This window comes from Vicugna pacos, chromosome 17 (genome assembly GCF_048564905.1).
Source record: "Vicugna pacos chromosome 17, VicPac4, whole genome shotgun sequence".
In the NCBI taxonomy this organism is placed as follows: Eukaryota; Metazoa; Chordata; class Mammalia; order Artiodactyla; family Camelidae; genus Vicugna; species Vicugna pacos.
Genome location: NC_133003.1, coordinates 12,869,217 through 12,891,662, shown reverse-complemented (window position 1 = coordinate 12,891,662; position 22,446 = coordinate 12,869,217). Strand labels below are relative to the sequence as shown.

At 43.2% G+C, this 22,446-nt stretch overlaps 1 protein-coding gene and 1 long non-coding RNA gene across 4 annotated transcripts in view; one reads left to right on the top strand and one right to left on the bottom strand.

Moving 5' to 3' along the window:
- STAC (SH3 and cysteine rich domain) overlaps positions 1-22,446 on the bottom strand; it is a 200,596-nt gene that overhangs the window by 4,343 nt on the left and 173,807 nt on the right. For 2 of the 3 annotated variants that reach the window (XM_015236270.3, XM_006200631.4), the window contains 3 exons: positions 22,284-22,372; positions 6,605-6,656; positions 6,373-6,510 (listed from right to left, as the gene is read on the bottom strand). In XM_015236270.3, coding sequence (XP_015091756.1) covers positions 6,373-6,510; positions 6,605-6,656; positions 22,284-22,372 — 279 coding nt within the window. The remainder of the gene's footprint in view (positions 1-6,372; positions 6,511-6,604; positions 6,657-22,283; positions 22,373-22,446) is intronic. The other variant, XM_015236272.3, reaches the window with a different exon arrangement.
- The window catches only part of LOC140686708 (uncharacterized), a 61,763-nt gene that overhangs the window by 16,984 nt on the left and 22,333 nt on the right, over positions 1-22,446 (top strand). The gene's annotated exons all lie outside the window — the stretch shown is intronic.

The window sequence follows — 22,446 nt, the reverse complement described above, 5'->3', positions numbered from 1 at the left end:
AAAGGGAGAGTGGTTTAGGGAAGCTGTGGCTTGATGAAAGAAAGGTTTGAAAATAAATTGGACAGAACCCTGGGTTTGGAACTAGGTCCAGACTTTGAATGTTTTCTGAGATTGAGCTTCATGAATGAGGATCAGTAAAGTGGGACTGATAATTCTGTGTCCCCCCAGAAGAGTCCCTGTGAGGACAGAATGAGAGAATGCTTTCCACAGAGCTAGCCTGAGTCAGGCAGTGGGTCCTCAATACATTATTTTAAAATCCAAAATAATAGCTACCATTCAGCGGGCTCCTGTCACAAGCCTGGAAGTTTAGGCACTTCCCTGTAATATTGGGAAGGCAAAGGCAGCTATTTCATTCCTGGTACCAAGCAAATAGATGCTAACACCCTGCATATTCTGGAGTAAGAACACCTATGCTGGACTTAAAAAGGCAGTGGACAAAATCCATTTGGGTGCCTTTGTCATTCACCACTTACAGGCCACTGACGGGCACAGAAGGGTGGATGTGGCTGGCTGTAAATGAAAAGAGGTTTTGAAGAGCTGTTAGCGTGTTGCCAGTTTTTCCTGCTCCACCTGCTCCCAAGGGCGATGGGTTATGTCTCAGGCTGGATTCCCTAGAGGCAGAGCCTGAGACAGGAATCCTTGTGCAGGTAACTCGCTGTAGGAGGTAAATCCTAACTGGTCCCAGTCTGTTTCTGTCCTCCTTGCTGGTGATTCTCTTAGTGGTTCCCCTAGGACTCAGTTCCAGCCAATAAAACAGGATGGAGTATCTTCTAGGGAACTTATGGGATGGCTTGTTTTCCTCTTAGAAGAGATGTACTAGGAGGAAAATCTCTTTGTGTAGCAAGGATTCTTGGAGTGGCTGCAGCCATTTGTGACCACGAGGGGAGCTGGCTGACGTTTCCAGGATAGCAGAACAGGGACATGGAGGAATCTAGATTCCTGATCATGGGGTCAGGCTGCTGAATTACAAATGCAAAAACTGCCCTGTGTCCAGCTCTTTTATATATTTGTTTATTTCACATATAAGTAGACTGTACTTTTTGAGGTTGACTCACTTGGAGTTTTGTGACCTGAGATATGTATTAGTTCAATTATTGCTGTCATAGCAAATTACCACAAACTTAGTGGCTTTCAACAATGCAACTTAGTATAGAATATTATCTAATGATTCTATCTGTAAGTCCTATGTCTGGTGGGCTTGGCTTGTTTTCTCTGCCCTGGGTTTCACCAGAACAATATCCAGAAGTCAGGAGGGTCCGATTCCTTTCTTTCTCTTCTGTTTCTCTGGGAGATAGTCTAATTCCAGGCTCAGTTAGGTTGGTGCTGAATTCAGTTCCTTGCAGCTGTGAGACTGAAGTCCTTGTTTCCTTGCTGGCTGTCAGCCAGGGGTCATTCTCAGCTCCTAGGGGCTGCCTGCCTTCCCTAACTTGTGGCCCCTTGCTACATCTTCAGATCCAGTAAGGGTGGGTTGAGCCCCTCTCACACATAATCTCTTGCTGACCTACCCTTCTGCCTCATCTCCCTTCTGCTGCATCTCACCATCTCCAGCCAGATACATTTCATTGCTTTTAAGGATTCAAGTGATTAGATTTGGCCAATTTAAACAATCCGGGCTATCTCCCCATCACAGGGTCTACAGCCTAGGACTCGGTCACATCTACAAAGTCGCTTTTGCAGAGGAAACAAATCTGGATTTGATTCTTGTGTTGCAGTTCTGGAGATTAGAGCCCTAAAGTCAGGGTGCAAGCAGGGCTTCCCTCCTTCTGGAGGCTCCAGGAGAGAATCTGCTTCCCAGCTGGCAGCGTCTTCAGGCCCCTGCCTTCCTCGGCTCATGGTCCCTTCCTTCATCTTCAAGGCCAGCAGCACAGCATCTTCAAATCTCTCTCTCTGCTTCCATTGTCATAGCTCCTTCTCTGACTCTGACCCTCCTGTCTTGCCTCTTATAAGGACCCCTGTGATTACATTAGGTTTTCCTGGATAACCTACATCTCAAGATTCTTAGCCACATTTGCTGAGTCCCTCCTGCCATGTGAGGGATTAGGACATGGGCATCGTTGCCTCTGTCCTACCACAGATGAAAGGATATGTTGCTATAAAACATCAAAAAATACTGCAGGAAATAGGTATATATCTGAAAGTTCTTTTAGTCACACTGGATATGGTAGGTTGAAGAAAGACTTGGTCTTGACATTTTAAGAGAGAATCTCTTGGGGTGAAGAGATGATGTAATGAGATGCAAAACAAACCAGCCGACCATGATGCAAAGGAAAGGGGGCTGACTGAGAAGACAGCACTCCAAGGAAACAGGCACTCAGTTAAGATCAATATTAGAAGTGATGAAAGACTGAACTACAACTTCAGAAAACTAAAGTGAAGTTGGGGACTACCTTTAAATATTCTCTGAGGAAGAAGTGGAGTGATAAAGTAGAAAGCAATAAAGAGATGAAAACTTTAAGAGAAATACGGTAAAACAGTGATGACTCAACCAAAGAGTTACTAAATTCCTGAAGGAAGAAGTATTAAGATCAAAAAGCAAATGACAGAGGCCACCTATGGCAGACCAGGTGTAAAGATCTTTAAAATACAGAAAACTTTTTCATAGTGTAAGAAAATAAAGTGCATAAACAGATCATTCATAAAAGAATGACAAATGCCTGATACTACATGATAAAATTTCAACCTCCCTAACCCCTAACCATCCAGGAAATTGCTATTAACATGAAACATTATTCCTTTATCAAAATGACAGATATCAAAAATAGTAATGTTCATTTGTGGCAAGGGTGTGGTAACCTGAATGTTCTCAGAAACTGCTGATGTGGGCATGAATTGGCACAGCCTTCACAGAGGCAAGTGGGCAGTAGGCATCGAGAACTGAAGAAATTTTGTATCTGTTTTCCTATGAATTCTGAAGTAGATCCTAAAGAAATAATCAGAGTTGTAGAAAAAGATTTAGGTTTAGAGATGTTCCCTGCAATTAGGAATATTTTTTTAAAAAGCTCTGAACATCCAATAATAGAGGAATAATTACATTCTTGTATATCTAGACGAGGGGTTGGCAGACTTTGTCCGTAAAGGACTCAGTAGTAAGTATCGTAGGCTTTGCGGGCCGTATGGTCTCTACAGGGATGATTCTACCCAGCTGCTGTGTGAGAGTAGCAGGTAACACACACGTGACTGAGTGCAGCAAAGGTCTAAATAAACTTTAAAAACCAGGGCCAGGTTGATCCGTCGATTATGGTTTCACAGCCTCTGATCTATATGATATATAACTGCTAAAAACTGTCTTTTGATAAACATTTAGTGACTATGTTTTTAAAAAAAAGTTGGGAAACCAAATAGATTATGGTATCAAAATACGAATTTGAAGAAAAGTTTCATGGGAAATAACCCAGAAGTATTTGCTCTTAATAGCTCGATGGTTGAATTACCCGTGATCTTTATTTTCTTTATAATTTTTTGGGGGTATTTTCAAATTTTCTCCACAATAAATGCATTTTAGGTTTACAGTCTAAAAATAATTTATCCGTTTTTCTTTAAAGCTTTTATAGAACACAAGGATCAATTAAAATAGTTCTATAGAGATGACAGAACTAGGGATAAATTAAAAAAATGTTCAAATTGATTGAATAAGGATAGCTTTTAAATTTCAGAAGTGAAGAAAACATACTCCTGTGTCAGTACAAACTGTAGATGTGTTCACAACAGAAGAATAACCTAATTCTGTTGCAGCAAGAGTTCTGTGAAAACAGAATGTAATAATGGTGAGCCAGATCAACCCCAGAGGCAGAAGTGTGATTTAATCAGAGAGATGTGTAGCATTTGTTTCCAGAATCAAATTTCTTCTAATTTGCTAATGACCATTTGTCTCTGTATTTTTAGGGTTATAAATATCACACTGGCTATTTTCTGATGTTTACTCTGTTTATTTTCAGTGGCACTGGCCACTGTGGACGTAGTCCCCATTTAGGCTTGTCTCTGAATGATGATGGTGGCAAGGGTCATGACCTTGCTGAGACCCATGGTGGCCAGGCATGGTGCTGGCGCTGGACACAGGTGCTACAGTTAACCCTCACCTCCAAGTGAAGAGGAAGATGCTACTATGCTGATTTTACAGATGAGAACGTTGACATTCAGAGGTGACTTTGCCAAAACTCACACAGGATACAGATCCATATCTGCATGACACTAGAATCTGTGTTTTTTTGCGACTACTGTTATACTCCTGTCAGTCAACAAGCGTGTTTGGAAATCTAACACCTAAAATAATTTAAGATACTGAAGTGGAGACAAATTAATTTTTTTTCCCTCAATAATAGATTTTTAAAATCGTTTTTGTTGTTTGTTTGTTTTTTGGGGGATAGGTAATTAGGTTTATTTATTTTTTTAGTGGAGGTACTGGGGATCGAAGGCAGCACCCAGGACCTCATGCATGCTAGGCATGCACTCTACCAATGAGCTATACCCTCCCTCCTACAATAATAAATTTTTAAAATGTAGTTTGGTGGGGGGTGGGTATAGCTCAAGTGGTAGAGCACATGCTTAGCATGCATGAGGTCCTGGGTTCAATTCCTAGTACCTCCTCCAAATATAAATAAATAAATAAACCTAATTACCTCCCTCTCATAAAAGTTAAAAAATAAAAGTACTTCCTTTCGGGGGCTGATATTTTCCCAAAATTGGATGCCATATTGATGATAAAGCCTGAAAATAGAGAATTTGTGTGGAAGGAAAGAGACCTCAGTGCCTTCTGTTGACCTACGTGCCATGGAAACACAGATGCCTTCAGTTGTCACAGAACTAATAAAGGACTATAAAATGAGAAATGGAAATGCAGGTTATTTTCAAATTTTAGTTATGACTGGAAAACCTGGGAAGTTTGTAAAAAAGACTGATTCCCTGCCTTTATTCTGAAAGTTTCCGTTTCAGCAGATCTGGGGAGGAGACAGAAATCTGCATTTTCAACAGGTAACTTCTGACTCAGGTGGCCCAATGACCATGTTTTAGAAATACCAGGCTAGTCAAATACCAGGGGTTACAGCATTTTCCTAAAGTATTGTGGGCGGATCCCTGTGGTTCCAGGTTCAGGCTGAAATGCTGTGTTGTGTCTTGGACGTGTCTAAGTGAAGAGACCAGGTTGGTTGTCTCAGCTGGACCCCTGTACATTGTCAGTTCAGCCGGGAGAGAGGAGAACGCAGGTGTGAACCCATTCCCAGAAAATACTTTTTGGGGGGAATGTAGCCAAGGAACTGGTAGAAGTCACCGAGCCAACGTTCTGCTTCTAGAAACTGATCAACTTGAGCAAATTTTAACTTGCCTTCTGGTTTCACTGATTTGTACTTTAATGACATAAAACAATGTTTAATCTCAAACAGAGAAGCACAAGATTATTCTGAGGGGAAAAAAAAATCAAACAAGCTAGCAAAATTTATGTAGTAGCACGTTGCTAATACAGATGAACATTCTTCCTGAATGTACTTCATTCAAAAGACTCCAGACTTTTGGGACAGGGAGGGTACAGCTGAGTACACTTGGAGACATCTGAAGCATGGGCGGGGAACCCAGCTGGGAAATGTGCCCGTGTGCTCTGTGGGGTATGTACGGCATTAGAGATGGGGTCTCAGTCTGATGAGGGTGACCCCATTGCCTGGAATCAAGAATGACTCAGTAGGGCTTCTATCGGAGCAGGAATTTGTTTCCAAATTTTCTGGTCCTGGGACATGTGCCTTTATGACACTTGCCTTCCCAGGGAACCAAACTATGTACACAGCACTTTACACTCGAAGAGTTTGTTCCACATGGTCCAGGGCATGTGGCTCAGTAGAAGCCACTGAGCTAGGAGCTTGTAGATCTATCTTTCAATTCCTGTCTGGCCATGCACCAAGTTTTGGCCCCGTGAGCAAGGCACATAACCTCTATCAGCCTTTGTTTCCTCGTTTACAGGGCATGTGTAGGACTTCAAATAAAATGCAGGCATATAAGATTTACAAATGTTACATACTATATATGCACGGCAGCGGGGCTCCCCAGGGGTGCTATTGTTATGGGGGGGTGTCCCTCAGATGCCACTGCTCTTTCCAGGCAGATGATGGCTTCTGCTGTCCCTGAGGAGCAGGTGGAAACACCAGCTCCAGGGAGAATGAGCAACTTTGGGCAGTTTGCTCTTGTGACAGGCATCACCAAGTGATAACACTGAGGTTTTGTGTGTTGAGATCCTACTACGGTACTGTCATTGGACTAAGTGTATCTTTTCTCAGAGTGAGTACTCTGAATGGGACTCCGCTCATTCTGACTGACACGGATTGCTGTCTGTCAGAATGACTGTCCCTCCGTCTCGGGCGTACTTGGGGTGTGTCAGTGTGCTTCACTCACCTGATTCTCTTTCAGTGTTATCTGCCCCTGTTCCTTACACCCAGTGAAGGTTCTAACACATCTAAAAATCTTCTCATTTTGTTGTACTCTCTGAACAAAGTTGGCTGGAAAGAAGCCAATCCTGTCTTGAATTTTCCCCTGAAAGGAAAAAGGAGGCATGCATCCACAGTTGTAGCATCCGTTGTAATTGTAGTTACCAAATGATTTTTCTTAAAGAAAAAGGAACACTTACTTTCCACCAGTCTTCATTGGAGTCCTCGAGAAGAGTAATAATGTCTCCTGGCCTAAAAAGAAGAACGAATGAGTCGGGTGAGGAAGTAGAGGCGGAAAGAGGAAAACAATGGTACTAGACAGTCAGAAGTGATCGTTTTTCACTTACACAAATAATCTTAAAATAAACAGAACGAAAATGGTCATGACTTTTACCTGTGCATCCCGTCCCACCCATGAGAATAGCTTTGTTAGGCAGTGAAAGCAAGTGTACTTTCTGTGCTGTATTAAAAAACTCTTTAGCTTTAGTTTTGTGCATAGATGATCATCTTTGCATTGTAAAAAACAAAAAAACAAACCAAACTTGGAGGTCATTACATTTCAAGTCAATAAACTGGAGCTTTTTTATATTCTGCCCCATAATCCTTCTCCCACTGCCCAGAGATGACCACTGTTAGTGGTTTCCTGTGTCTTCTTCTAGACGCTTTTCGGGGCACTTACATTTGTATATAGATATGTGTCTCGATTTTTCTCTTGCTTACTACTGACATCTAGAATGAGTCATTCTCTTTTTTACTAGCTGTATCTTCTCAGTACCTCCTGGAAACCACTTTAACTTGTCTGCCATCTTTTATGTTGGTATAATTTGCAGTTTTATTTTAGACTTGTGCGTGCGTGTGTCTGTTACCTTCTTCATCAAGAATGACTTGGTTTTACCTGGGGACCTCCATGTTTGTGCTGGTGGTATTGTAGACATGGTGGTTATTTGCCACTTCTTGTCTGATTTTCACATCCATGTGTGTGCGTGTGTGTGTGTTTATGTCTTTTAATTCTTTCCACTTGGCACTTACTGGTGCTTTTACACTCTGAGGACTCATTATTTTTCAACTTAGGAAAATCTTGTGTATTTTTTTCCCCCCACTGTTTTCTTCCACTCATTTTCTTTCTTCTTTCTCCCTGGAATTTCTAGCCAACACATGTTTGACCTTCTGGGTCAATCATCCATATCTTTGTCATGCTTACACAGTTTCTATTTTTTTCTTTTTTAAAAAAAATCTGTTCCAAAATTTCTCTCAATTTAATATTCCTTTTTAAAAATTTTATTCTCTCCCCTCAAATTTTTATAATGAAAACTTTTCAAACAAACATAAGAGTTGGAAAAATAGTATCAAGAACACCAATATAGCCATCACCTAGATGTAATAATTGTTAATATTTGTCTATTCAAGTATTCAGTTTAATCTTGCTGATTGCGTATTTTGTGTTTGGGCTTGTCTCTTCTATTATTTATTTTAATACTGAGAATATTAGGAAAAATTTTAATTTTCAAGGTTTCTTTGTTATTTTCTGAACGTTCCCTTTTTACATCTGCCACTTCATGTTATGGATGGAATATTGTGATAGATCTCTCTCAAGGTATTGTTATGTATTTGAAACAATGCTTCCTCCCTTATTGAATGATTTGTTGCCTCGAGGGTTCATTAGCCTGTTCTTTTATCTTATTACTTCTCCTTCACGTCAAGGGATTTCCTCCAACACCTGTGTTTCTTGGTTGTTTCTTTATATTCATGACTGAAAACAGAGAGTGTGAATAGCTGGGTGAACTTCTCTGCTGCCACATTCTGCATCTGCAATGTGTGAGGGAGAAGTTCAGGCTCTGTTTAAGTGAGCAGGGTGTGCCACCTGATGCATCTCACTTTTGGATGCTTGAGAGTATAGTGGTCAAGCAGTCTGGGTCCTCCTGCCACTACCCAGGTGGCAGAAACAAGAATGGATTTCTTAACCCTGGGAGGAGAAAGTCAGTTTACCTTTCTCTAAGTAGAGCTGCCTTTTCCTTTTCCTCCTGCTCTCTAGAAGGTCTGGAGGTCCAGTGTTAGCTCAACACGATTTTTTTTCTTTCTCAGAAAGTTTCCCTTTCTTTACACTACAATGTAATGGTTTAATTCAGGAGTCACACACTACTGCTGCCTATTGCTCATTCTAAGTAGTAATGTGGTGTTATGGACACAGTTGGAACTCTGTATCAGTTATACACTGCTGTGACAATGCTGTGTAACAAACAGCCCCCACACCTCAATGCCTCACTCTCATTTTTGGGTGATGACTGGGGTGACTTTGCCTTATTCCATGTTTCTCATACTCTTGAAGGCCAATTTGGACATTCATGGCCTTGCCAGGACAGCAAACAGAAACATGCAAAACACACAGGGCCTCTAAGTCTTAGGCTCAGAACTGATGCATTGTCATTTCTGTCTCATTTAATTAGGCAAAGCAAGGCCTAAGGCCAGTCCAGACTCTGGGGCGGGGTAACAGACTCCACCTCTGTGGTGAGAGGAACATTAAAGTCTCGTGGCAAAGGGCATGGATACAGGGACAGTGAAAGAATGGGGCCATTAATGCAATGAAGCCACCGAGACACCCTCACGCTCTTTAATGAACTTGCTGTGAGTTCAGTGTCTCTTTGAATGTGCTCTTACATTTAAAGTTATTTTTTCCTGAGATTCTTTGGTCTCTGTCATCTTCATTTTTCTCTATTTGCTGTGGTCTGTCAGGAAACTCCCAAGATTTTTGGGTCCCTGATAGTATTATTTCTAGTTTTTGAGTACTATTATGGATGTATTCTTTCTGACATTTTAAGGGATCGGAGCAAAAAGGGAAGTAGATTTGTGTGCTCATTTTTGCTATTCTGGTTCAATCTCCTCTGCTGTCATGTTCAATTCTCAGTTAACATCTATCTTCATAGGAGATTCCAGATATAACAGGCTTATTGCACCTGAAGCATTAGACACAACTGGCATTTTGGTATTTCAACAGTCACAGTGTCATGCTGATGCCACAGAAAGCGAGAAGGCTGAAAATCACTCTTTTCCCAGGTGAGGGATTTAATTAAGCAGCGAGGATGAAAGTGGATTTAGAAAAATCTTTCTAGCTCCAGCAGATTTTATTTAACCTAATAACCTAAGAAACCATATGTCATTATCAACCACAATGACTTTGCTGATGGTTTGGTAGATATTATAGGTAGAGAATCAAGCTGGAGGTTGGAAGAGGCACCTTTTCCTAAGGGTGTAAAACAATACCGCCTGAATCCAATCTAGTTTTGTGGTCTGGGTAGAGACTCAGTCTTCACAGTCCCTGAGCCCATGATCCATGGTAACTAAATCACACACTAAAATCAGGCACTCGCTGGAACACATGCGATAATTTTATGAGAAAGACCAGACATACTCCTGACAGTGTGATGGGGAGTCTGTCTTTTCCCATAAAACAGCTCCGCCGGGATCTGAAAACTGCTTGCTGAGTGAGGAGAAATTACATTCACCCCTCGATTCTTTGTTTTGTGGACCCACTCATTCAACAAATATTCCAGAAGCCTGACTCTGAAAGAGCTATCTTCCTAGACATTGGGGACACTTTGTTGAGTGAAGGCCTGACTGAAGCTAATCTTCCAGTGAGAAGGATTGATAATAAATAAGCAAATGCATAATTAAACATTTAATAAATAATAAATATAGAATGTGTAACTAATAAACATATGATTGCAAATTGTCAAGGGCTATGAAAGAAATAAGCAGGATGCAGTCATAAGGAAGAGTGGACTCCTGTGATATTAGCTAAATATTCGAATCAGCAGGAAGAGACAGCACATGTCTTTTTTTTTTTTTTTTTTTCACTTTAGGGAGGCTCTTCCTCTCCTAGGGCAGCACTTGAATCCATGCCAGCAGCTCTCCACATCCGGGTCAGCCAGCACGGTGGCTGGGGTTTTTACCGCCCTTGTGCCCCTGCCGGGCATCACCCAGCGATCTCAGCAAGCCCCACCCGAGCCTGCACTAAGCCTTAGAATCCTTTGCATACTGGGCTCCAGGTGATCGGTCTGAGTGGGCGTGCACGTCAGAACCCCTCTGTGTAATATACAATTTTTAAAAATTGGAGTATAGTCAATTTACAGTGTTGTGTTACTTTCTGATGTACAGCACAGTGATTCAGTTATACATACATATTCCTTTTCATGTTCAATATTTTAAATTTATTAAAAAAAAAAGTCGACCCAGTTTTGAAACTATGGCTAGAGATTGGTCAGTTTCCCTTAAACAGCTGATTAAGTCAACACCCTGCACCGCTTCCCTTTTCGGGCTGGACTGTATCAGGGCACTGAGTACCAGCCCTGGCCCCGACTGCCCCGGGGCCAGGTACCAGACAACCAGGGACAGCCTCTACACCCTGGAGTCTGTGAAATTATTCAAATCAGCGAGTCCCCAGGGAGCCCGGGGGCCCTCACTAACCCCAGCTGCTGGCTGTACATAAGCTGCCCCTATGGCTCCAGCCGCTGTTCCCCTGACTCCCAGGTTGGCCCCGTGTGACCCTGTGTGACAGCTTTTCACTCCCAACTGTGAGTTCTCTTCTCAACCTGTTTTCACCTAAGTTGCCCTCTCCTACATGTGGGGTCGATGTGCTCTGTCCTGCCATCAAAGAACTCAATTCAACATTCTGCCCACCTGTTCTACACAGGGAGAACCTTGCCACTGACCCCAGGGGAATGGCGGCCTAATGCCTACAATCCGCCTTCCCTTGCTAGGTCCTGGGATGGTCACTGCTGTGTGTGACTCCACCTCCGGTCGTTTCCTGCCTCTGTGGCCGCCTGGGCCCCTACATAAAACAACTCTTTCTTATTTCGAGGTATCATATTCCAGGCATGTTCAAAGGAAACCCTGTTCTGGTCTAACAGGAATATTCTTTCTTTTATGTGACTTTATGTTCCTAATCCTTTCATAATGTATAGATTTTATAATTGAATTCTATCTTTATTTCCAAATTCTTGGAGACAAACTTGTCAGGACCTCCAAATACTTGGGAAAAAAAAAAACCAAAAAAGCCAAATTTTTCTAATTCAATCAGAGCATCCTAAGTTTAGGTGGAAATTCTGCTGTGTTGTAACCCAGAAGCAGATACCGTGATAAAAAGTATAATGCACTCAGTAAACAATACCAACATGAGTGTCCTGTTTGGAGCAGACAGATCAGAACAGTGCAGCTGGCCTTTGCTTTTTAAAGTTTGTTCAGGCAAATGTGTCTTAAACCCAGAGGAAGATTTTCACATTGGTAATATCATGATCTATGAAAAATCTCGAAATGAGGAAACTGTGGGCCATCAATAGGAGTAGGAATGAAATAACAAAAGCCAACTACAGAATCGGCTAGTACTGGTGAGGAGGGCGGCGTGGTTCGTGTGTGTACGTGTTTATGCGTATGTGTGTGTGAGCTGTACGGTTGCTATCTGGGGTCATTTTCAGTCCTCTGCCTCCCTCATTTGTCAGTTTTCCACTTGCACATAGCAGCTCATCTTGCCCATAGCAACTCATCTTGCCCTTGATTGGGTAAACTGGTTTCAGGGACGCAGAGGGCACAGTGTACACAGAGTACGTGAATGTGGCAAGTGAGCGCTGGCATCTACAGGGAACTCTTCTGCAAGGCGTGATGAAGGCAGTTTAGTCTTCTGTGGATGGGAGCTCCTGGAGAGTGGACTGTGCATTGCCCTGAGGCCCCCTGCCCAGCCCCTCTCAGTTCGCCATACAGAGCAGATTCCCGGGGGTGGAGACACTGACACCCTCCCCGTGAGGTCACTGCTTCCGAGAAGTACCTTCTCCACTGTATGAGGCAACCCGAGACCTCAGCCCGGCCCTCCCAGGGGAAGCACACGGACGAGGCGGCATGCTCTGGGCTCTCCTTGCTTTCGTCATGTTTCAGCTGATAGTGAATATACTGGACTACAAAGGAAATTTGACTTTCTTAATCCCTTTATCTCTGCCTACTGAGCGGAAGGAAATTAGGTGCCATTCAAGTATTTTTGAATGCGTATGACACATTCGGTCTTGGGTGTGGCCTGAGGGTACAGAGATGAAAAGATTATTCTAAGCATCCATTTTGTTATCTGTCAGGTGAAGATAATAATATACCTCATATTATTATAATATTTATTATACCTAATAATAAAATACCTCAACTTTTTTTGTGGATGAAATGAGTTAATACTTGTGAAGCACATTTAGATAATCAGCCCACAGGGGATGGTTGCTATTGTAGTTGTTAAGAAATAGTTACTGCCCTCAATATGCTGGTAATCTTAAAGGGGAAAGACGTAAAAGGTATTTACAGTCAGTGTCATTGCTAAATGAGAAGTATGCTAAAAGAGCACAAATGTGCAGACTTGGCCACGAACAAAAATTCCAAACATATATGACTTTTTAAAATTCAGCTACTTCAATTATATTTATGTAATTACATACTGTGCATAACATATATATATATATATATATATATATATATATAAAATGATCTGTATTTACTTTACAAAGTTGCTAAGTTACTTAAATGAGAACACATATGTGGAAGTCTTTAGCCCTGTAACTGATACACAATAGGGCTTTAAAATTCTAATTTCCTCTTAAAAAATGTAGTTTTTCACTGGGAGATGGGGAGATTTAGTAATCAGTACCTTCTAGGTTGGTACTGATTACCAGTACCATGTAGGTTTTGGCAGGGACAGTTGATTAATGTATTAATCTTTGACCTCTTAAGTGGCTTCAGATGTTGACCTTTGACGTAATTCAGAGTTTTGGAAGTGTTTCTTTTGACACCCTCATCCCCCCATCTCTCTTGCCCCTTGACTCCAGGTAGTGACCAGAGAGGTGTGGCAAGGCCCCGGGTGGAATGAGTACTCTATGACCCAGGTGGCTGATGGCAGGGGAGATGTTGGGAGGTGGCTGAAGGCAGGGGAGATGCTGGGAGGGTTGAGGAGCTGTCACAGAGCCTGAGAGGGTGGCAATGTTCACTGAAGGAAGTGGCATGACCAGGTGCATTTTCGCACAAGTCAGTCAGTCAGGAAGAGACTTCACCACTTACAGGTGGGGTTTAATTCTGCCTCTCACTCCACTAGATCTTGCTGCCTCTGGTCCCACTCAAACTTTGTGAAAACTCATTAGAATTGTCCAATTTACTCTGCAACTATTTGAGGATATTTTTATATTTCTTACACTTTCTGATTCACTAGGCAAAAAGAACCCCAAATCAGCCGCCGTCACTCAGCCAAAACAGATCTCCTGGAGAAACCCACGCTGAGGGAGCGAGGCCAGGAGCCTGTCTCTCTGCTCCGTTAGTTTGAGGGCTACTGCTTAGTTTTTCGCCAGGCCCATTTCTCAGTTTCCATCATCCTGGTCCAAAGCCTTTTATAGCCTGAGCACGTGGGCAGGTAACAAGGAACTCCTGAACTCTGCAGTCTGATTTAGTCTTAAGTCTGGCATCTGTAAGACGCCTGCACCTTCTCAAGTCCAGGCCAGCTCGGAGAACAAACTTTCAGCTAAAGGGCCACTTGGATGGGATTTGGTAAATGTTCCTGAACTGTCAGGGATCACGCTCTCCAGAACCTAACTGAAAAAGGCATTTGAGTGAGAGGGAGGCTGCTAAACACATTAGCGACATTTGGGAAGACATGGGTTTCTTGACACAGTGCAGCATCGGAGCATAATATGCATCAGAGACTTTCCTCAAATAGCCTTAATTGCATTTTGATGTCCTGGTGACTGTGAAGCTTATTTTTAAATCAAATTTGTGCATCAGAATTACATTTAGTTTTAATTAAGCTGATGGATTTGCCAAGCAGTGATGTACTTAGAGAATGGAAACGAGACACCAAGAGAGTCCTACTTTGTCTTACTCTGTCTCAAGGGCTCTCCTTTTCTTACTTCATGGAAGGCTTATACGACCGTACAGAGTGAAGGACATTACCTAATAAGTCACAAGCCAGAAGCCCAACGCAGATCACCACACTGAGCATTGTTGGAGGACCAGGAAACCTGTATTCTGGTTTGGGGTTGGCCGCTGGCCCACTGTGCATCTTTGGAGCAGTCAGATGAGTCACAGTTGTTCTCAAGTCTGGCAGATAATCAGAATCCCGGGAAACATTTAACTACACAGATTTCCAAGTGGGACCTGACTCTTTAGGCCTGGGGGTGGTCCAGGAATCTCTGTTTTAATAATATTCTCCAGGAGATTCTTATAGGTTGTAACAAGTGGTTTAATCATCCTAGCCGTAATTTTCTCCTTTGTAAAAATACTACTTGCTATGAGTAATGTCCTTGATTTGTTAAAAGAATGCAAAGGGCTGTTGGAGACGGTTTGGAAGACTTTGAAATGGGCAAGAAGGATGACTGATCTGAGGGTTTTGTCTTCTGGGTTATCTCCCTTTCAGTATAAATTTGAGCTCTTTTACATCTCTGCAAGTTACAGAAAATTGATAATAATGCAAATGATTCTTATCCATAGAAAGGCAAGTGCACTGTGTCTGGGAGAATGTAGTCAATTATTACCCCGAGAGCACTGACCGGTTTTGCACCTATTTGTAAATTCACATCAACACTCCTAATTGCCTATGTACCTGTGATGTGTGGCTCCTCATTTGACCCAGATATGACATTGTACTGGTTCTCTCATTCATTAATGATTCAAATTAAAATTCTGACATGTGTTTACTGTATATTTGCATAAGTAGGATTTTATCTTAATTTTTAAAAATGATTCTTGACCAGGAATGACTTTTCATGAACACACTCTATAAATCACAAGTTTCCTGTTCTTTCAAACTAGACTTAATGATCCTAAAAGATTAATGAGTGATGTGAGTGGCCAAAATGGGAGAAGTGTATACACTGTCTGAATCTGCTGATGACTACAAATGGTCAGCCTTCTCAGAGAGGAAACCTACCACCATGAACATAGGATGGAAAGTTTGGGGTAGGAGAAAGACGCGCGGACCAAGAAGAGTCTGCCTCCCTGGGCTCTAGCCCTCAGTTACCACTTTCTAACCTGAGTTCCTGGACTTGATTCTCCCTCTCTCCCCTCAAAAGGTGAAAGGACCATAAATTGTCTCTTTGGAATATGAACTAAACAGTGAGGTGTCCATTTGCTAAGCTTTAATTAATTTTAAGACATTCTTTATTTAGAATGAAGATTGGAATGAATACAGTAATCTAAATATGCTTCTGCGATGAATTTCTGCCACTCCTTTTGTAAGGGGGGTTTGCAATTGCCCTGCATTAGGTGTGTCATAAGATAATTCTTTTGTTCTGTAGTTTAACCTATTCTCCCACTGTCGTTTCCTCGCTGCTCACTAACCAAGCTGCACAGGCACCCATGTCCCTCTTTCTGGCAGCTTTGGCTTGGCTGCGAAGCCACCTCCTTGTAAAGCTTTTCCTGACCTCCCAAGGCTGCTCTGATGCCTCCTTAAGGTACGGTAGCAGCATCCTGGACCACCTTCCCACCCACAAGACCTCACGCTGGAGGTACTTTCTTGTCCACTCTTCTAGTCTGGGCCCCCAGCCTCATGACCACTGGAGCTCTTTGAGAACAGGGCCTGTGATCTCTTCACCCAGCAGGAAGTACGTGCTCATTCACGTGTGATGAGTGGTGGGGAGATGGAACAAATCCTGGCAACAGCCACACAAGGGTTAAAATCCCCTTTTTAACTTGTTTTCAAGTGATGCTTTGAGTCAATCAGGAAGAGGTGAATTCAGGCCATCCATCCCGTCTCCAGAGGTTCTTGTGAATATTAACTAATGAGACAAATGCTTGCCTGGTTTTGCTCAGACTCACCCATGGAAAAATCCGAGACTAACTGCTTCCAAAAAAGAGTCCAGAGACTCAAGACTCTAAATCAAAATTTGGGGTTACAAAATAAGATATGTTTTTCTTTGAAGCCCTCCAAACTTAGGTGTTCTGACACACACATTGAGTAGCAATTAATTTGTATCTTAGAATTTAATAATATGCGAAAAGCAGTCCCTCTCATCCCCCTCTTGGCTTGTAAATTTCTCTCTCTCTCTCTCTTTCCCCTTATGAAATGTGGCCATTATCATATAACTCTGTTTGGGGGAGAACTAATAAAAATGAAAATGACTTAGATGTGGAAAGGCAAAATGGACTCTGGAATAGGCATATATGGTCACTACAATATGCATTTGGATCTCTGAGTCTTTTACTTATTCTTGATCTTTTATTTCAAAGTCCCTCTGATGTGTTAAGGATTTGTGCTTACTCAGAGTTATTTACATCTGCTGATTATTTAAGCGATATCAACTCAGCAAAGCCACTGAAGTTATTCTTACTGATTTTAAAAGAAGATGCGTTGGTGTGAATAGTAAGTGATGTCTATAAGTATGTTTCGCAGAGGATAATGGGGCTGGTTCCATCTTCAATGTCTAGAGTAGGGTTAACTTTCATCAAAAGGCATGTGTTTATCAAGCTTTTGCTAGTGTGTGAGTGTGTATATGTGTGTAAAATATGCACATGTATTTGTGAGTCTGTGAATGTGTGAGTTTGTGCATCGCCTATGGGTGTGTGGGGGTGTATCTGTGCATATGTGAGTGTATCACACATACCTATTCGCGCCCTTGGCCAGGGGGATGAGTTGACACACGGCCGTTGTGAGTTCACGAGGCAGTGTAGGAACAGTGGTGGCAGTGCTGAGGATTCTGAGGTTCTCTAGTCTGTATCTCAGGACCATTATAAACAGCTGTGCTCATGGATTAAGCTGGCATTCCATAAAGTAATTTTCAGGGCTCTTCAAAAATTTGCTAATAAGGGTTATGGGTTGAAATTGTCTAAGATCCTTAATTATAGGAGGTTGTCTACTATACAAGTTCATTACACTCAGAAACCTGGTGGCTGTTTGACATTACCAGACCTCAGATGGTCAGCAGTGGTCTGGAGAGCCCTTGCATGGTGGAATCACCGCTTAGGCTTCAGTGCGAAAATCCCGCAACTCTAGCTGTCAGGTCAGCAACCACAGAACCTACTCAGAAGATGAGGGCCACGGGGTCACAGCCTCCTTAACGCCAGGTCAATGAGAGAAAGTCTCCTTGGATGTGCTTGAAGTCTAGAGAGAGGCTCTAACTGTGTTTTCTCCACTGTGTATCTTTACGGTGGTGTTAATGATGTTGATCAGAAGCCCAGGGAATAAAATGTGAAAATCGAAAGTCAATATATTGAGCACCTCACTTTGTTCTGGGCATGAAATCTCGTATTTTACTTAGATTATCTCATTAAATACTGTCTCCCTGGGAGGGAGAAAATGGAGGCTGCAAGAGAGTAAACACTTTGCTCAAATCGATGCAGCCAGCATGGGTCAGAGCTGGAAGGCAGACCCAGGTCTGTCTGATGCGAGATCCTGCTCCTTTGTGCCCTGCCACCTTGTTCTCTCTCCTCTGCCCGCGATGGTGGGAGAGCAGAGCATCATCCTGGTCTGTGGGCTCCAGACATTTGAGTAGGTAACAGCAGATGAATTTATGAACAAGTTTATTTTACACGGAAACTGTAACAAAGCAGATGGTGCTTTGAAGCGTCTGCCTTTGGACAGCATTTGGAGACTAATCTTGGGACCACAGCACCTCTAAGAGGGAGACTCACTGCGTGAAGAATAAGGAGGCAGCTTCCCTGTCTCCTCTGATCCCACCCCTCCATCCCCAAACTGTGAGTGTTCCAGTGAAGGCTTGGCAGGGCTTCTTCCAAACTGTCTGAAATCCTTTGTTCTTTGTGACTATGACTACTGGCTACTTCTGGTCTCTTTTTCTACAATTTCTTCTTGACAAATCATCATTATTCACCCTGGGCCCAGGGCTTGTCTCCTCTAGGAAACAGGTCCTGTTTACCCCTCTGAGCTTGGCTTGCTCCTCCTTTATAGTTTTTATGACGTGATCATGGACTTTAGCTGCCTGCTCACTCTCTATGCCAGGCACAGCATTAGTTCATTCATTTCATCTCCACAATACTCATTCATTCATTCATGAAATATTTATTAAGCATCCACTGTGTTTCAAGAACTGTACTAACCTCCAGGGACCTAAGGGTTATTAGCCAACACAGATTTTTTTCCCTCATGGGGTTTACAAGGGGGATAGAAGTTAACCAAAGAATCCCAGAAATACATAAGTACAAGATGAAATTAGTGCTTTGAAGGAAAAAAAAAATACAGTGTTAGGAAAGTACACAGCAGTGGGTATCAGGAAAGGCTGTGCCCAGGAAGTGAAATCAGAGCTGAGATCTAGTGCGTACGTAACAGTCAAATGAGTGTGTGTGTGTCTGTGTGTGACGGTGGTGGTGGTGGACGGGTAGCAAGATGGGGGATGGGGTGGAGCAGGAAGCAGGAAGCAAGGTTCCTCAGCAGGTGGTGGTGTAGTCCTTCTTGGGGACTAAAGGCCAGTGTGGATGGAACAGAGAGGTGAGGGGAGCAGTGGTGCAAGACACAGCAGGAAAGTCACCAGGGACGAGACTGTGGGTCCTAGAGGTCCCTGGAGATATTCTGGTCTTGACCTAAGGGAAACGTGAGGACATTGGAGTTCAAAGCAATGTCATGAGCAGACTTAAGACAGGCACCATGAGGCATAGAAGCAGCATAGAAGCAGAGGCTTGGACGGCTTGGGGAACGCCCCCAGACTTCACTCACACCGCCAGTGAGTGGCTCGGTGAGGGCTTAAACCCAGGTCAAGTGATGCCCATACTTTTTACTCTTAAATATTCAGTGAGTCCATGTTGATGTGTTCACTGTCTCTTACTTCGTAAGTCTGAAAAGGAAGCATCTACTTCTGGAGTCTAAACAGAATTGATGGGAGCTAACATTATTAAACTCCTACTGTGTACCAGGTGTTATCTTATTTAGTCACAGACATCCTATAAGGGCAGGCCTTGCATCCTTATTTTCCAGATGAGAAAACAGAGGTTCAGAGACTGTGAGGTGCCCTGTGGTTACAAAGCAGAGGAGATGGGCAGGTGGTGACATCGTTCACTCCTAGCATCCCCTGTGCTCTCACATCCTTTGTTCTCTTTCCTGAGGATAATACCCGGCACGATGCCCTGAATCCGAACACAGGTGGGATCAGGGATTTGCTTTTTCTACTTTATGGTTTAAGGAGAAAAAGATATTTCACAAAGCCCCAGTTCATTCAAGGAATTATACTAAATCTCCAAAGCACTGCCTTACACATTCTAAATCAAGAGCTTGGCTTTTAAAATGGGAACCTAGTCCCTTTGCAAAAAAAAAAAAAAAAGTAAGTATGATTTATCACTCCAATCTTACAGTCTATGTTAACGCAGACATTTCACTCCTGGGAATGAATAGTCCTGTTTGCCTCGAAGCAGACTGTAAACGTTTGATTCGTGACCAGATGACTTGACTTTTAATGGCCTGCAACTGACTAAAATAAGCCCCCAAACTTATGACTACCACCAGGCAGTTAGACTTCATTCCTCAGTACCCCAGTACCTTTCTAGATTTCTCTGGGGTTGTTTTTCCCATCTGTTGACTTCAGAAAAACCTTCTAACATAAAACTGTGGGACCTGCACAATGGGGAGTTGTTAAATTTTAAATTGTAGACACCCAGATGGTAACCTCAAGAAGGATCCAGTATACTACTTATTGCAAAGTAAATACAGGTCATCCTTGTTTCATCAGCAGATGGTTAACTGTAGACTCTGAGTTGAGGGCAAGGCACCACCCCAGCGATGAAGCCCAGGCAGGCTCTGCTGGGCAGGGTTTGCTGCATCTTTGATAGAACAGGGCTTCCCCTGATCAACGCCATCTCCTGCCGCATCAAAGCCATGCTGTTTGGATAATGTTTCCAGCTCCAGCCAGTGAGTTCAGCATGGTGATTCTCCCTCAAGGATGGGGAAGATGCAGATGGAGAGCCTAATTGTCTGAATAAATCTAAGGAGCTGGGATCCAGGCCTGAACTCTGTTCTGGAAAGGCCTAAGAATCCGAGTACAGATGAATAATGAAACCAAGGTGACCCTGGGTGTGAGGGCAGAGGTGGGCAGAGCTGCCAGACTCCTGCAGGACACTTCCATCTGCTACGGAGTCTCGCTGGGTGGTGCACCCTGAGGGGCAGCTGAGCTGCTGAGGGTGGCCCCATGGCATATGGGACCCTGGAAACACATGCTAAGTGGAGGTGTCTGGTAGCTCTCTCCTCTTAAGGAGCCTGGGGGAAACTGGAAGAAGAAAAGGCTGATTCCACAGAGGAGGAACCATATTCTGGCAAAGCCAGAGGGACCATGCAGGGAAGTGGCACAGACCTGAGGATGTGGAAGAGCCAGACAGCTGCAGGGTGGAGACAAGGCGTTCCAGAAGTCGTCTGCAGGGGCCGGCCAGGGACTGAGAACGCGGCCTGCAGGGCATTCAGACAAGTGGAGCCCACCCCAGAATGAAGGCTGTTTCCCTAATGCTCTGACATTTACATGGTTTTTCGTGCTAATTTCTCTGTCCACTCTCTTCTGAAGAGGAAAGAACCCACTCTAAGGGCCCATTTGGCTAGAAAAGCAGCCCCTTGTATCCTGCTCTAAGACTGGAAAACGCCAAAGCCTTCTGCTGAGATCCTTGTGTTCTGGGTCACGATTAGTGGGAAGGGGTGAGGTCTTTCCTCTGAAACAGGCCGGTGAACACCACATTACAAAAACTGTGATGACTACCAGTTCCTGAGTGTTTACACTGACTGTGCTGTGTGCTTTATGAAACTGAGGTGGGAAGCCCCATAAAAAAGACTGGCAGGGCCACTACTCTCCTGTCAGCACTATCCAGTTCCCTGGCCCAGAGGCTCTATCTCACTTTTTGCCTCTGAAAGGGCTTACTTCTAAACAAGTGGAACTTAATCCTAAAATGCTGTTGGTTCCCTGAGCTCACTCCTGATTGGTCCATTTCTACAAAGCTTGTTCCTAATTAGTTTCAACTTTTGTTATACCTTATTTGCATATGATGTTGCAAAGTGTAAACTGGCAGCCTATAAAAGCCCGTGTAAATCTGCAGACGGGGTCCAGAGCTTGGAGTGTTGACTCCTCTGGGCCCGCGGCGTAATAAACCTGAGTTCTCCAACTCTCTGAGTGCTGCTTGGTCTCTCCCCCGGATCCAGGTTGCTGTTACAACTGAGCTGTAACACATTTTTCTACAACAAGACATACTCATTTCATCCTCAAAAATGCCTTAAGGGGAGAGGTCATTATTATTCTTTTGTAAGGAAATCAGAGTAAGGAGGTGTTTAAAACTTGCTTACGGTCACACAGGATTGTGAACACAGGATTGACTCCAGCTCAACTACCCCTGAAGCACAAGGAAGTGGTAAACTGTGGTCCAGAGAAAGTGTGAGCTCTCACGCCGGCTCACCTGCCCTCCCTGTGTGTCAGTTACCATAATATGGAACAGTTCCCAAAATATCGAGACAGGGGGCGCTGCCTGTCTCTGGCAGGATAAGCAGAGTTTTAGTTGTATTCTTCAATCAGTGTTAATTCGGGCGGTAAATACATTTTTGGTTCCCTATTAGACCCTACAGGATGCTCAACTTTCATGAAAATTCCCAGTAGCAGTTTTACTGCTAATGTACTAACCATGCTTCTCAAAGTGTGGTCCCCGGACCAGCAGCAGCAGCACCATCACCTGCAGACCAGCAGGAACTGCAAATGTTCAAGCCCCACTTCGGCCCTGCTGAATCAGAAACCCCTGGGATGAGACCCAGCGGTCTGTGTTAACCAGCTCTGCACAGTAACATCTGAGTCACTCCTCTAAGGAATTTGGAGGTAGCACAAATGGAATTACTGTTTTTTCACCTGGAACAACATTGACTACAGCATTTTTTTTCATCCTCTTTGTTCTTTAAAAAAATATTTTTACCTCATCTCCAAATCTTCATTCTCTTGTGGGATAAATTTGTACAAGGCAACATAGGTGTTCATCTGTAACGGGTCTTTGCAAAGAGGTCCCTGAAAGAGAAGATAAAAGTGAGAGAAGGAAGGAGGAAGACATGGAGAGAAGAAAGAAAATAGGAAATGGAGAA